This window comes from Atta cephalotes, assembly GCF_000143395.1.
Source record: "Atta cephalotes unplaced genomic scaffold scaffold00012, whole genome shotgun sequence".
NCBI classification, from domain to species: Eukaryota; Metazoa; Arthropoda; class Insecta; order Hymenoptera; family Formicidae; genus Atta; species Atta cephalotes.
Genome location: NW_012130076.1, coordinates 2,627,221 through 2,643,000, shown reverse-complemented (window position 1 = coordinate 2,643,000; position 15,780 = coordinate 2,627,221). Strand labels below are relative to the sequence as shown.

Genomic DNA, 15,780 nt, shown 5'->3' with positions numbered 1-15,780 from the left:
TCAACGAGCCGACATTACTCGTCGCGTGTTTCTTTGCTTTGGTATTCCTTTGCACACTGTGCTCTTGCACTTCTGTAAGCGGAATAATTGTATGGTTTAATTATCTCGGCAATATGCCGACCATATTATTATTTCCCTTAACTTACCGTAGATATTTATATAAAAGTACAAAACATATGTGTACATCGTGGTAATTATGAAGCATTTTACATATTAGGCGATACAAGTATTAGATATTAATCGAATGTTAATGTGTATATCTATGAATTTAAGGATCGGCTGAAAAAATCATAAGACATCACAACTGAAATAAAATTATAAAAAATTGTTAACGTATATTTTAAAAAGCACTCTTGTTAGATATAAACGTATCATTCTTCAATAATATATGATTACGTAAATATTGATAATAGAACTTATACGCAAAGAAAAATTCAATTATCGAGCCTGCTCGGTAAATTATACGTTATAAGCGATTTCTGCAATTCGGATGTGTGAGAAAATTATACACAGAAAATTAAGCCGACCCTGTTGATTATTATAATATATAAGTGCCTGATCGCGTGCTCGCCGTAAAATGGCAGTGCACCGTAAGAATATATTGGTTTATAGGATATAATAGCAATGACCAAAACGTAGTTGAGAGTTGAATATTAAAAAGTACGTTACAACATCAATAATAAAATATAATGGTATCATCTAGTTCGACTATGAAATTTTTGTTAAAGCCGCTGTGATTGTTACGTCAAAGGAAAACGGTGTATGTTAGCATTGCAAAAGAAACTTCCTTAAAAGAAAAAAAAGATTAATTGATCTTTTCTAAGGCATGACACGGACGATTCTCTACCTGAGATTTTAATTGCACTTTTATTCTTTTTATTGCACGTAGCTCATGAAGCGCAGTACGTTTGAGCTTAAGTGGATATTTATTCAAAAGTTTTTATTATTATTTGCATTATTAGTAGTATAATGATTATCGTGATTACACGATTTCGAAAATAAAGTTTGGTCATTGCGGTCTTAATGCTACCATTACCAAGTGCAGCGCACTTACTGGTCAAAGAACTTCCAGGTAGACGGTACAAAAGTTAGTGCCTTGAAGATTCGAGATGAAAGCACATAGTTGATTGATTCCTGATACGATAATGCATAAAAATTCAAATAGTCAAAGTCTTCTGAATCGCAGAATTCGCCGATTCTTAAGTCGTAATCACACTATCAGATTATCGTATGGTTATAGTTACCGTATGGTTTTAACAGTTCTGTTTTAGCGCGTATGGATTAATTGTATCGTGACTGGTTAAAATAGAACCATTAATCAGGAATCGCAACAGACCACAGTGTGATTACAGCTTTAGATGCAAAACTCTGACTATTCGTTCTCGCTAATCTACGATGTGCTATTTGCTTCCTGTTTCTTGTTTTTACCTTTTGCTTTCTTCCTTCTTCGCCACTTTTATCGACAATCGTGTTTCTTGTCACAATCAAGTTTCTTATCTCTTCCGAAGTTTATCAACTTTTATCTCGGGCGACAGAAAAGAAAAAGGGAAAAAGGTAAAAAAAAACTCTTAAGAAACAGGAAGCAAAGATCACACTGTAGATTATAGTCTTAAAAATCGCAACGTAGTGCGTCTGCGAGGATGCTCTTTGACACTTGCATGCTCCTCAACCTCACCTGACATACGGATTTAGTAAAAATAGCAATCCCTGTGCTTCTCTATACCGTGATCAACATATTACGTGGTTACACGTAATAAGTTGTACGCGCAATTCGGGATGTACGAATAGGTACGAGAGTGATTAAGAGGTATCTTTGCGAACCGGCGTATAGGCGGTGCGTGTACCGGTGATTTCTCGCCGTAGAGAGAACTCGTAAATAGCGTTATGAATATCGGGAATGTGCATAAGTGATCGCAAGGCTCCTGCGCTTAAAAGTGACTCCTGCGGTGCCTCTCTCTTCCCTCAAATCGCCAACTCATCGAACGTAGTTGGAAAAGAAGGAATGTATCGAGCGTGAAAAATCGTGCGATGGATGCGTATTGCCATCCTTACGGCAACTTGAATCACCGTCGTTTCACCGCGTCGCTTGATGCGTAACAGACGGGACGTCCTATCGACGTGCCCAGTGAGATGTGATAGCGGTACCGCTGGTGTACCGGAATATATTTTAATTCGCACGTGCGCCAAGCGTGCGTGCAGCTTTACGCCACGTGGGGCCCGAGGGGCCCATGTCGCGTGATCGTGGGCGCATGATTAGACACTACGTGCTTCTCAGGCTAGTGACCGACGTGAGAGACTCGCCTCCGACGGCGGGCTGCGATATTTGGCGCGAATGTGCAAGAAGCTGTCGTGCTTGGTACCGCGAGCGGGTGGCGGCGTACTCTCGCGGTTGAGGACCCTCACCTGACAGGGATCGTGCCTCGCCAGAAAATGCTCCAGAGTGTCCCATCCACCGCCTACTCTCACCATCATGTGTCTCCCCTTAAGAAGCTGCGAACACGTTAGCGGCGTGATCATTAGTGGCTGACATGGTCGTCGCGACATGATAGGAATAATAGAGAAAAAAGAAGAGATCTCAAGTTTCGGGGAAAGGAGCTTTTGAATTATATGAAACATGGCTTTGAGGACAACTCAAAATATTGTATGAAAACAACTCGTCTTCACACAGAAAGAATGATTTTGGTAAAGTATTTAAATTTAACTAAATTAAAAATTTGACTGAAAATAATTTTGTTAAACTATCAAAATAATGTAGGATACTCAAACTGAACAATGCTGCAAAAAGTTTTGTCATTCTAATACAAGCTTGAGCGTTCTATATGATTATTTTAACGATTTTAGCAAAACAATTCTTCCCATGTAGAATTTTTATATAAGTAATAATTAATAATATTTAACATATGTTGATAGAAAAGTTCTAATAAACATTAGAGTGTTCATTGTAATATTCAATTTTGAAAACTCATGACATAGTTTTAAAGAATACACTGAGAGTTAAAATTCGGTTTTTTTATATTAAGTAATTACACTAATATGTTACTCTAATTATTATTCTGGTTATTATTGCTATATTGTTAATAATAATAATAAAGTGTTATCAACAAATATAGTTGGCACCGAAAATGATTATAATTAACAGTTATTATTATGTAAAAATGATTGCCATTACTATAATAATCTATAATTTATAGTCTTTCTTTGTAATCATAATCATATCAAAACTTTTCTCCATGTATAATTGAATGAATATATACAATTGAAAGTATAATATGAAAGAAAGTGAAGATATACATATTCACCATCTTAATTAAAATGTTCCAATTCATATGCGTATTCACTATCTTAATTAAAATGTTCCAATTCAGAATTTAAAAAAATAAAACTCTACTCAACACTCTATTGGAAAGTTACTAATTTGTGAAATATATCACTTTTCTATTAATGCAACGATATAATATCGATTTTAGTTTTAACTTCGCAAAAGAAATATGAATTTTATACACTATATATATAGATGTATTGTACTTACTCTAATAAAAACGTTACGTCCCGCGATATGGTAGCGGCCTTCGCCGACTTTGCGCACCTTCAGCTTGGAGCACTTATTTGACGGGCACTGACAGAGTCTCTGAACGGCCTCGGTAGCTCTTCGCACCTGTAGACAGAGGCACGCGATGCTGGAGATATTGAGAGAGGTGCGTTCAAAACGAAAGGATATCGGGTATATATTTAAACGGACGTTTTTATCGTTGTGTATCGGGCCGCCCACCTTCGTTATTGTCGAACGAACGAAGAATGATCGACTGTCACGCGAGATAAATCGCTTCGACGTGTCGTCGCAGCGAGGAGCAAAGGGCCGAAGATACGCTGCAGCGCGTAACTTCCGCCGCTAGGCACGCAGGAATCCGATACGCGCGTGCAGATGCATGCGTGGAAAACATATACGAGAAAACGCCGATTCCCATCGTCCTACACCTTTCTTCCCTCTCGTACGATATAATGATTATAATGCAAGCGCAACGTCTGTAATAACACGTAGGACTAAGGTTTTCTCAACGATATGCGAAGGTACGACTAAAACAACGCGTGCGTAGAATACGTCGGTGAAGTTACATTAAAATTAATAGAAAGAATATAAATTATTCAATCTTCCGCATATACATTTCTTCGTGTGACACGGGCAGCTTCCTCTACACTGCACATTATTATTTTAATCTTTCAAAATCGGAGTTTCGTTCCCAACAAAAAAGTGCTTCTTCGGTAATTTAAATTTTGTTAGAAACTGTTAAATGAAATTCATAGAGATATTCTCAACATTCGATGTCATTAAATATAAACTTTTATATTATATCAGTGCAGAATGCATTCGAAACTTACCGAAGAATCTATTACTGGGATTGCATTGTAAGTGAAAATAGGGCATTCTAATACCTTGCGATCGAGTTCTGTTATCGGCCCAGTGTGTTCCGGAGGTTCGGCCGACGACGGTGATGGCGAACTCGACGGCGACGGCACTTCGTCAGGGTCTTCGACGCTACCGCGCGACCAATCATCCTCGGTAGTGTCGCTAGGCACCCCGTCACTTCCAGTCGGCCCGTTGTCGCTAACGGACCTTCGCATTTCAGATTCATGTGCAGCACCGGTTACCGGATCCAACCATCGTGTGCCCGTTGTGACTTCAGATGCCGAGCTAGAATTATATTGAGATTTACGTTGAATTCTCCAACGCTTTCGCAAAATATTATTACATGTCGAACGGGTTAGCGAGAGAAATGAACTTTCTTAAGTCTAATCTACAATGTGCTATTTACTATCTGTTTTTTGCTTTTTACTTTGTATCTTTTACCTTTTTGTTTCTTATTCTGTTTCTTTATTTTTTGTCATTCGAGATAAAAGTTAACTAATTTCGAAAAAGATAAAAAATAGGTATGCGATAAAAAACACGATTATCGATAAAACTCAAAGTGTGATAGACTTAGAAAACTCTGCCTTTCTTATGCTACACTTATAGATTTCGCGGTTTCAATTATAGAAAGTGAGACTAAATATAGTCTCGTGAAATCCCTGTTTTTTTCTATAATTTTCAATATATAGTTTATTCACGTTGTTTGCATTCTAATTTATTTCAAAGTTCGATTAAAAAAGTCTCTAATCTTATTTGGAATTTTGAATAAAAATGTCTGAGAAATAACAAAAATTTTCAGAGATTCATTGTACAAGATTTCATTCAAACCTTGAAACCTTGAAACAATCACAAAGAGAGAAAAAGACAAGAAACAGAAAACAAGAGCACATTGTAAATTGGGCTTTACATGTATCTTTGTGATTTATCGAACTGTCCGAATAAAAACAATTATCTAAACAATTCAATAAAGCGAATGGTACCAACCAACTATCTACAGAATAACACAATGGACACACACACACCAGAAACTTTACATATGTTATAAAATTCAACCACTCCTAGTTGCGCGACTCGAGGTTTCCTTCTCAATAACACCACGCAGAATTGCCCATTCAGTCAATGACTGTAACCCGATGAGGAAATCTTTCGTCGTAGACGAGCCGGAATATATCAGAGTTCTGGGCGCTGTTTTGAATGTGATGCGAGTAAGTGAAACAGAAATTATACAAACGAATAACTTATACATTCCGTAACGGTTAAGTTTCGGTTTCTTCTCACAACATCCTCGCTTATCGACCGTTATGTTGCAAGTAACACATTGAGGAATATTGTGTGCAAGATAGGTTACAAAATTAGGCAACACGATAGTTCGTGAGACACATTCTCATGAACGTAATCAAGGGGGGCAGAGGAGAAATTTTCCTAAATCTTAAACAATAGAAATAATTAAAATCGGATTATGCTTAATTCATAAAAAAATAATTTTAGAAGAGAGGAAAGAATGGAAGGTAAAATTTAAAGGAAGATTTTCTGAGAATCTAAGACGGTTAGTGTTATAAATATAATTTTTCCAGTTCAAAGAAAATCAATTTACAATTTAAAAAAAAAAAATAGGTTAGTCAATTAAATATGTGTGATTTTGTGATTTACCAGCTAATAATTAAAAATATTAATGTAAAACAAAATAAGTCCAACAATCTATACTATTCTTCCAGTTTAAAAATCTCAATCCTAATTTGGTTCCTTAAACAAAATTCTAGCTACGCTTATGCACATTCTCGTTTATCTCATTTAAAATACTCCCTATTCATATCTCACTTTTATCAATAAATTCATTTCTGAGATTCTATAGAGATAGTGTATGCAACGTAAAATTATATCGTTCGCTTACTTCAAAAATTACAACTAAAAAAATTAAGTTTCCCAGAAGAAGGAAAAAACCATATTTCAACTTGACAAAAAATTATTAACTAATCAAATAATATCAACAAAAAATATATTTTTAATATGATCAAATGTAATTTTGTAATTTTTATTTTACAATCTTTAAAAATCATTCTTTTTAAATAATGATTTTGATGACTTTTTTTTAAATTGTCTTTTTTGAATTATAATGATTTTGATAATTTTTTATAAAGTTGAGTTAATTGATTTTTGAATATGATGATTAATAGAGTAATACTTGTTAAATCATTCATGATTTAATAACTTTTCACGTCAGAAAATCACATTTTTTAAGTTATATAGTTAAGTTATATTTATAAGTTATATATTTTTTAAGTAAAGAAGTAACATTTGTATGCATTTATCAATAAAAGTGAAGTGTGAATCGAGTCTTGAAAATGACGACTTATTTACCTGCTATGTTTGATCTTTTCCGGCGATGGTGTCCTGGGTGTTGCGGTCGGCGATGGTGACTGGAACTGCCAAGAGACGAGACTGCTATGTGATATACCGCTGTCAGACAAACAGTGAAGATCTCTTTCTTGTTCAGCTGCAATTTCCCTCTCGAGTTGCACAAGTCCAGGCGGTTCTAGAGAATATCTGGCCGCCAGTCTCGCGACTTCCAGCAGACACAATACAACATTCCGTGGTTGGCCATGCAAAACTATAAAGAGAAGGATCACACTAAAAATCCTAGAACAGAGACTAGTCATGGACGATTTTGTCAAAATCCTACGAGAGAGAAAGATATAGGTACATTGAAAAAAATTTCTGATTGAAAATGAACAAATCAGATTATGATCAGTTCAATCAGAATTCTGATTATCAACTAGAATTATAATAGATTCAATCAGAAAATTCTGATTTGTTCATTTTCAATTAAAATTCCAACTAATGCAACAGTATATATATATATTGTCTTTCTATATACTATCTCACTCTAATTTATATTATCTCACTGTATAACCTTAATTAAGGTTACAAAGTGTAATATAAGTTAGAGTGAGATAATGCATATGTCTTTCGCGTAAGATTTTGACAAAATCGTTCATGATCCAATTCTATTATACGAACTTTTGATTACATTATGTACGCTCATTATATGTATAAATGACAAACTGTGTCATTTTATGGATTGAGATTCATTTATTATTTATACGTTATCATGGCGAACTCGATTTTATTCAGGTCAATGCTTACGATACGCACAATAAAACGTTTTTCTCAAGGCTTCCGTGGCGGCTTTCTGTCACGGTCGATTACATCGTTACATAATTTATGTAACCGCATTGTTTATTTCCAATACTAATTAAACTTGATTAAACGGGGAAAGTCCCCTGATCTTCGAAGAGCTGCAGATTCGCTCCACTTTCTTCGGAATCGCGCGCGATTCATGCGGCAATCACTCTCGCTTCCCGTCACAATCAAGTCAATTTGCATACTTCGTTTTATGCTGGATCATAATTTATACGGCACACGTTCCTAGTATTCCTACACGCGTGTCTGCCACGAGATTGTGCGAGTCAATTACAGTGTTCCGCTAATCGCCGCTCATCAACTTAATCGAGTGCGCACTTAAATCCCATCTCGTTGAAAGTCGTCCGATAGAGCAAATGCATAGCCCGCCTCTGCTTAATTCGCATACATTAAAATTAATTGCGCCAAGCTTTACCGAGATCGTCGCTTTCGAAGAGAAGATTCTCGTGGACGCCCAGCCGCCGACAAAATTGTATGAAGTTCTCCATGTTGTCGCGGGAAAAGAAGCTGCGACGAGCTGCATTCTCCCAGCAGCGACCACGTATCACTGGTGCTGGCTACAACAACATTTCTCTATGTTTCTGCGAGTAAAATCTCCTTTTCTTCAAACTTTCATCATTGTTACGTCAAAACAAAAATATTCTCAATTATAAAATTCGCTTGGTGCATAATTTCAATCCAATGTTTAGTCAATATACACAGTAAAAAAATCGTAATCAGTATCAGTAATTAGAAATTTGAAGAAAAATAACGCCTCAATTATAAAGTTATAATAAAATATAGTATAGTTCATATAAATAAATTATATGAAGTAAGAAAATATAGTAATAATAATTATTTACTGTACAAATATGATTAATATTACCAAATTTTTTTCAGTGATAATATATGGCGTATTTTTAATAATCAAATGTATATAATACGAATTTCAGAAAAAAATTATTGTCTACCGAACGCATCATGTTAATGCAAAAATCTAAATTGAGATATTAGATGATTTCTAATAACTTACTCCCTTCGTCCGTCCAGCTTCAATCGCAGATCTCGCCTTTTCCTGGATAACTCTTGCCAATCGACATACAATCACTCCGTTATCAAGCACATCAAAGAAATTGTCACCCGTTATATGATCCACATCTGAAATTCGAAGATTACGAAATTAGCTTAGCTGTCGCGTCAGCGATAATTCGTACGCATGCATGAATATCCCTCGGAATAAGCTGCAAGTATCTCTCAATGACATTCAAGTGGCCCGATGAAGTGATAGATCGTAACAAAAAGAATAGCCCACTATTCTTTACGAGTATACCTATTTAGTCCTAATGCAAATTGAAAATTATTATATATCATACCTTATCTTTTCTTACTTTTTTCTCAATGAATTCGTTGTAATATTTTAAGATTAGCATCATTATTAAATTGATGATCAATGTATTATTTTCGGCTTCAGTTTATGTTTGGGTTTTAAGTCCGACAAATCGAATTAGCGTACAGACTATAGAACTGAAAATGTATTTAAAAATTTACATATAAGAATATTATGCATCAAGATTTGACCGAATATAAGATTCTTTCTTTTTATTTGTTATGTATTTATTGGTCCATTTTTCACTTATTATTGTTTTATTATGTTATTATTATTACATACATAATTATATTATTTATTATATAATTAAAAAACAACAATTTTAATAAATTTAAATAAGTTTGGTGAAGTTTATAAAATCTGAATTACATCGGTAGTTGAAAATTTGTATTCAACTTCGCGAAAGCAGCTATTCGACACGATCGATCGACAACGTGATTGTAGTAATCGCCCGTAAGTGTACCAGACACAACGGTGATTCGTCCATGTATCGAATGACGATCAGCGAGCCGGTTTGGTCGGTCGAAGAAGCCTGTTTGAAGAAGCAAATTTACTACGGCAGTGATCGTGCAGTAAATCATTTATCAGTAGCGCGCAACGCTCAAGGACGACGTTTTAATAGCAAGATCGCAAGATTGGCGACTGGAAAGACAATGAAATCGGTTTAGGTCGGAATAGCTGATTCATCGTCCCGCGAGATTTTTATTTTAATTCTCGTTTTGTGATTTTCTGAAAGAAAAAAGGCGGCGCTTTGAAAGCCGCACGTCAGGGATCGTCGATTTGTACGACGTAATGGATCGTGCGAGAAACAGTCAGGTCGCAATACTCTCACGATAGGTCGACTCATGCGTGACTATAAAATCGCTTTAGTTTCGATTGTTGCCGCAAATACTAAAGTGCACAGATCAAGGACATACGTTCCACTTTTCCGGGTAATAAACTTTCCAATATCGATTCCATCGAGAGGAGACCTCGCGAAATTTTCTAATAAATATTTAATGTCTAATTCTAACTTTCTCTGGAAACAAGCTGATCAATCGTTTTGGTCCCTTGTTTGTCTTTAGATTAGACAAATTGTTAAAAATCTCTTCTGCGAAGGAGACTTTTCACATTTCCATTCGCTTTGATCAACTTCAATGTTAATCGTACGCGTTAATCGTACGCGTTAATCTGAGTCTTTCTCATTATTAGCTACCATTAATTATTGTCCTTATCACTTATCTCTCTCGCATTCGTCATTTTGCAGAGATTCAAACAAGAATCCTTATTTGCCTTGACAAATTATGTAATCTTCGTTGCAAGAAGACGCTTCCATTCCTATTCTCTTCGTTCAACTTAACGTATATGTTAATTACATACGTTAATCCGAGTCTGCTTACCATTAACTGTTATCTATTACTAGCCGCATATTATTTATTGCCATCTCTTTTCTGTATTCATTATCCCTTAGCAATTCATGCGCGAATACAGCCATACGGTAGATGATAGAGTAAGCGCATCTACACTAACCATCGGCCGTTATCTATTACCGCCTCCTGTTCCGATCCGTTAGATCTCCCGTTTTAGGATACAAACGAACGTAGTAGCGTACTGTGATCGTTATCCGATTATATATTATCGTATCGAAGATACTAGAGCAATTGAATTTCACCGGATACGCAAGCAGGAATAGGCAAGATTTTTTTTTGGAAAACTCCTTTGCGATTTTCACTTCGTCTCTTCGTGTACGTGACTTATTTTTATTATTCATCGAAGTTATCGAAGTGGAGCGTGTCGACAACTACATTGGAAAAACGACAAATTTGATAACTGAAGATCTATAAAAGAATGTGATATTAAGAACGCGACTTTTAGATTACAGTAGTAATATTTTCGATATTAACGAAATTGTAATATTTGAAATATTCAAATATAGAAATCCATGCTTCATTTAACCCTAGAATGCTATCGCTATTGAATGATATATAGTATTATTATCAATATGTAAATTTTATGTACAAGAAAGTAGGCTCTATCACTCTTAATTAGTGTAATTCAAGTTTTTCACATCTTTCATTTTTAATGATAAAATAATCTAAACTTTTTTTATCTATAGAAACACAAATAATCTAATTAACTTAAGAAGAAAGAAAGAATAAGTATACTATATTAAAATCAGCCTTGAATTGATATGGAGCATGTAGTCCAATTGCGTGTCCCCAAAAAACTTAAATAAAATATACAATAACACAATAATAATATAAAACTGTTAAAAAAATTGAAATTATTTATCACTCTCTCTTATAATTCTGACCATCAGGGAGTATAAATTGATAATGGACAGAATTTTTAAAATCTTGTCTTCGCTTATCTCAATTTTTAATAACAGATTGGATCTCTTAATGACTGAAGCTACACGGAACGATTTTAAAGTGTTTACTAATGTTTGCAAAAATTTAGGTAGATACATATCTGAACATAATTTTGTTATCAAAATAATTATATACAATAGAAAACTCAAACATGTGCAATGATGCAAAAATTTTTGACATGTACAGTAATCAGTTTGAGCATTCTACATAATTATTCTGATAGTATGACAAATTTATTTTCAGATCTGTATCCAGTTAAACTTTTACATATTTCAACAAAGTTCTTTCTACGTGTAGTTTAATGCTCAATAATTTCACTTACTTGTACATAAAATTTATGTATAAATAACATTCTAGAATTAAAGATGCTTGTATTAAACCCGAGTGTCTCAGCATCTTCTGCACATCTTCGTTTCTCTCCCAGAATGGAGCGGTCGATCGATGAGTGAATCTAAGGAAAACTCGCAGGGTCGCGACACGATCTTGTAGACACCTATATATATAGATATAGAACGGGCACAATGGGAAATAGGAACTAGGTTGGGTTCTGATGTAGCGATAGTACCTCACAGATACGAATGGTAATGAGAATTTGCGAGCGCGAGCTCGTGACTCGACCTGGTAACAACAATAGGGTTAGTACCGAGGACACGAAAAAAAACAGAATTTTAAAGGGCGGGGTCCATGTGTGTGGCACGGAATCTATCACCGGCGAGCTCCGCGTTACCAAACACATGTATCGAAATTATAAAAACGTCACAGAAATCGATTTCGACTCCACAACCCTGGATGAGTCTTGGCCTATTCCAAAAGATTCGGTCTGGTTCCTATTTATGAACATTCACAACAATAGACATTCCATTTATTAATGTGGCTGTCAGCTATATATGTAACCTTCAACTTGGAAACCGCTTACGCAGCCGCATTACGAATTTAAAATTAGTATGTGGGATGAAAGATTGAACTTGAAATTCGCCAATTATGTCTACCATTCCCACAATATCTCAAATCAATTCTATAGTCTCTCAAAAATAAATGAATTAAAAAGAATTGATAAAGAAAACTCGTTTCGATAGCTTTATTTTTTAAATTCTCTTCAAGAATTAACTCTGTAAGCAATAGAATTTTTTATCAATTACAATTATATATTATAAAAATAATTGAAACGCAAAGCATAAAATTATGGTTAATTAATTGATTATATACAGGCTAGATATTATCATTATTTTTTTTAAAAAACAAACATGCTTGAACATTCTTAGATTAATTGGATGGTTAGACAGAAAATGACTTTTATTAAACTACGAATGGTTGGGAGATCAGACTCGGACTTGAGCACAGACGCGCGAGGAATTCTCGTCGTTCAGGAAACTCGGTCACCCGGAACTGCATAAGGCAACTGTGTTCCCCGTCACCGAGCCAGATACATGTCCGTTGCATTATGTCGTTCCTCGTCTTTCCGCAATTTTAGAGCATCGTCCGAGGGCGTCTCCTGATCGTCAATCAAAGTATCTGTGAGAATCTCGCGCGACATGAATCCGTATAGAATTAAGGAAACATAGATACCTTACTATCAAGCGAGTTTCCTTTCGAATATCTAAATGTGAATGCTACGATCAAGCGTCTTCGACAATACCTCGGTGCGCCAATATATCGCGCAGAATGTCCCGTTTATTTTGCGTTACTAGATAGCAAGTTCCGCGTGCAGTAGATAGTTTATGCTGACAGATCGTGGCGTGTTCCATGAAACAGTTTCGACGTCAAGTATTGTATAGTAACTGTAGTAGTAATGAAAGTTATCGTATGACAAAGAAGAAGAGACAATCTCTTTGTCTTACATTATGTCATCCGCTATTTACATTTTCTATCGTTGCTCATGCCACTCACGTTCAGCGACGATATCGAGTAAATCGAGAACTAAAGATTGTAAGTTAAGCGTTCGCAACATTAAGAATTCGAGTCGGAACGTGAGAACCGAAAGTTAAGAATGACCGGAGTTTATAAACGTACATTCATTCAGGCATAAAGTTATTTTAATCATCAAAATACTCCAAATGTTAACCTAACTAACGTTAATCATTCATAAAAAGATCGATTTGTATTCCCAATGTGCCGAATATTCCGGAACAGCAAAAGAATTTTCACAGAATGTTTAAATATTAATGAAACATTTAGAGATGTCACAAATTTTTCATTCTAAATTTCATATATTTTCCCTGATCTATAGATAAAATTTCATTTTTCTTGATTTTTTCTTGATTTTTCTTGATTTTCAATAACATTTAAAAATTTGTTGTATTTTCCTAATTTGGAAACTGTTCAATATTTTATTGAAAGATCAATTTAATGTAGCAATGTAAATTACTAAAATTATTAATATTGCTCACATCATTTGCATATTTAATTGTTAAGTTATTAGTATTTCATAAACTTCCCAGGTGTGATGTACGTATATTAACTTCTTTAAAGCCAAAAATTTTAATTTTTCAGAGTATTTAAATTTCCTAACCTGATTTCCTTGATTTTCTTCAATTTCCTTTTTCTCCGTCTCAAATTTTCAATTTTGTTTACATTTTTTATACATGTATATATATATCACTTCGCGAATAATACACATACCTGACAAAAGGTCATGACGATTTATTAACTCGTAAATATAACTCATATGAAAAAGAATATAAAGAGCGTAGCATTTCGCTTGTGAAATGAGTCTCCAACTAGATTCCAAGATAAATGAAATATATTTTTGAAAAACAAAGAAAAAAGAGGGCTATGAGCCAAAAATTATTATATAAAAACAGAACAGGATAAGTAGAAAGTACAAAAAAATAAACAGGAAACAAAAATGTTTTAAGTTGAAATTTTAATAAAGAATGCTAGCAATAGACGTTTCGATCGCGATCGGATCATCATTTTCAATAATAAAAACATAATAAATAACATAATAAATAACGGTTGGAAAGAATACAATATATAAAACATAATACAATAAATATTTCGCTCTCTAAAGTAAATACTGATAAACATAAAAATAATTATCATAACATTACAATTAATGTATAACGGAAAGGATGCGAATGATAACTACTTGCAGTCAATTATTATATGCTTCTGGTGTCAATTTGATAAAAGGAATGAGAATCTTTCGATTATAAGTGAACGGAGAACGCAAACATGAGTATGACCCTGTAGAAAACACATATAAATATATTTTTGACAGTACAAGTAGTACAAAATTTCGTTTAAAAATTATTTCAGAGACCTTGGGACTTGAAATTTCTAGGAAAATTATAATTTTACGGAATATATAAAATATTTTTCGAACATGTAACGTGAATGGAATATTTAATGATTATTTTAACGTTGTTTTTACATTCTGAAAATATTTTGGGATATTCTGGAAACACTCTTGGAATATTATTTTGGAATTTTAGAAACAGTTCACGAATATTTCAGGAATATTTAGCATTAGCTGGATGCACTCTAAAAAAATGGGTATGCATTTAATAGTGGGTATTAAATATAATTCTCACCGTGTTGGTGTAATACAAATATTAACATGGTGTAGATTTAACATCAAACCAAGGTGTTAAATTTACACCATGCTGTTTATATTATGTCAATACCAACATAGTGAGGATTATATAATATGTATAATGGTATTAAATCCACACTATATTGGTATTTATATTATATCAATCAACATGGATTATATATAAGCATGATATTAAATTCTTTTTTTTTAAGTATACGTTGTTGCGATGATTCGCGTTTTTTTCGTATTTTAAATCCTATGATCTTAATCCTCGCAGTCGCGCTGATCGCGAATTATCCGGCACGTTATTCATTTTGCGATGAAGGGTACATGGCACCAATCGGCGCGATTATCGATCATCGGGTGTCGAGTAAAGTAAGATATGTTGTATCCCCGAATAAAGATATATACGGGCCTTCGCTCGAGCCGAGCATAAACATGACGGTTTTACGGCCGACGTGCCGCGGCGAAAGGAAGGACGGACTTCCTTCGGCTCTTATTGGTACTGACATCCGCCCTTCGTTCTCTCGCGATTGCTTAACACTCGAGACTCATCGCGCGCATCTACTACAGACTGTGACCTGTATTTTCGCGAAAACCTTGTAACTTTGGCTCAGTTCCATTTTAATATCGGACTGGTCTCTTAATCTCTTTCTATCAATGTATGAATATTCGGGAATTTTAAATAATAAACATTTGTTGTATGAATATTCGGGAATTTTAAATAATAACATTTTTATATTTTTATATGAATAACGTCTTAAAAATTCCATCCTTCGAATAAAATAAAATTTCTAGAACATAATTTTTATTAACAATTCTTATTAATATAATTTTATAAATAGAAAACAGATTTTATCTCGTTTTTTAACGAAAGTATCAATATCTTTTTTAGAGAAATCGTAAAAAACTTCTAATCATT

The 15,780-nt window shown here is 34.3% G+C and overlaps 1 protein-coding gene across 1 annotated transcript in view; it reads right to left on the bottom strand.

Annotated features, from left to right (window-relative positions):
• The window catches only part of LOC105617191 (growth arrest-specific protein 2-like), a 21,551-nt gene continuing 5,771 nt past the window's right edge, over positions 1-15,780 (bottom strand). Inside the window, exons 2-8 of the mRNA XM_012198756.1 lie at positions 8,619-8,743; positions 8,022-8,163; positions 6,764-7,013; positions 4,432-4,690; positions 3,530-3,655; positions 2,404-2,490; positions 1-72 (exon numbers count right to left, since the gene is read on the bottom strand). Of these exons, the coding sequence (XP_012054146.1) occupies positions 1-72; positions 2,404-2,490; positions 3,530-3,655; positions 4,432-4,690; positions 6,764-7,013; positions 8,022-8,163; positions 8,619-8,743 (1,061 nt within the window). The remainder of the gene's footprint in view (positions 73-2,403; positions 2,491-3,529; positions 3,656-4,431; positions 4,691-6,763; positions 7,014-8,021; positions 8,164-8,618; positions 8,744-15,780) is intronic.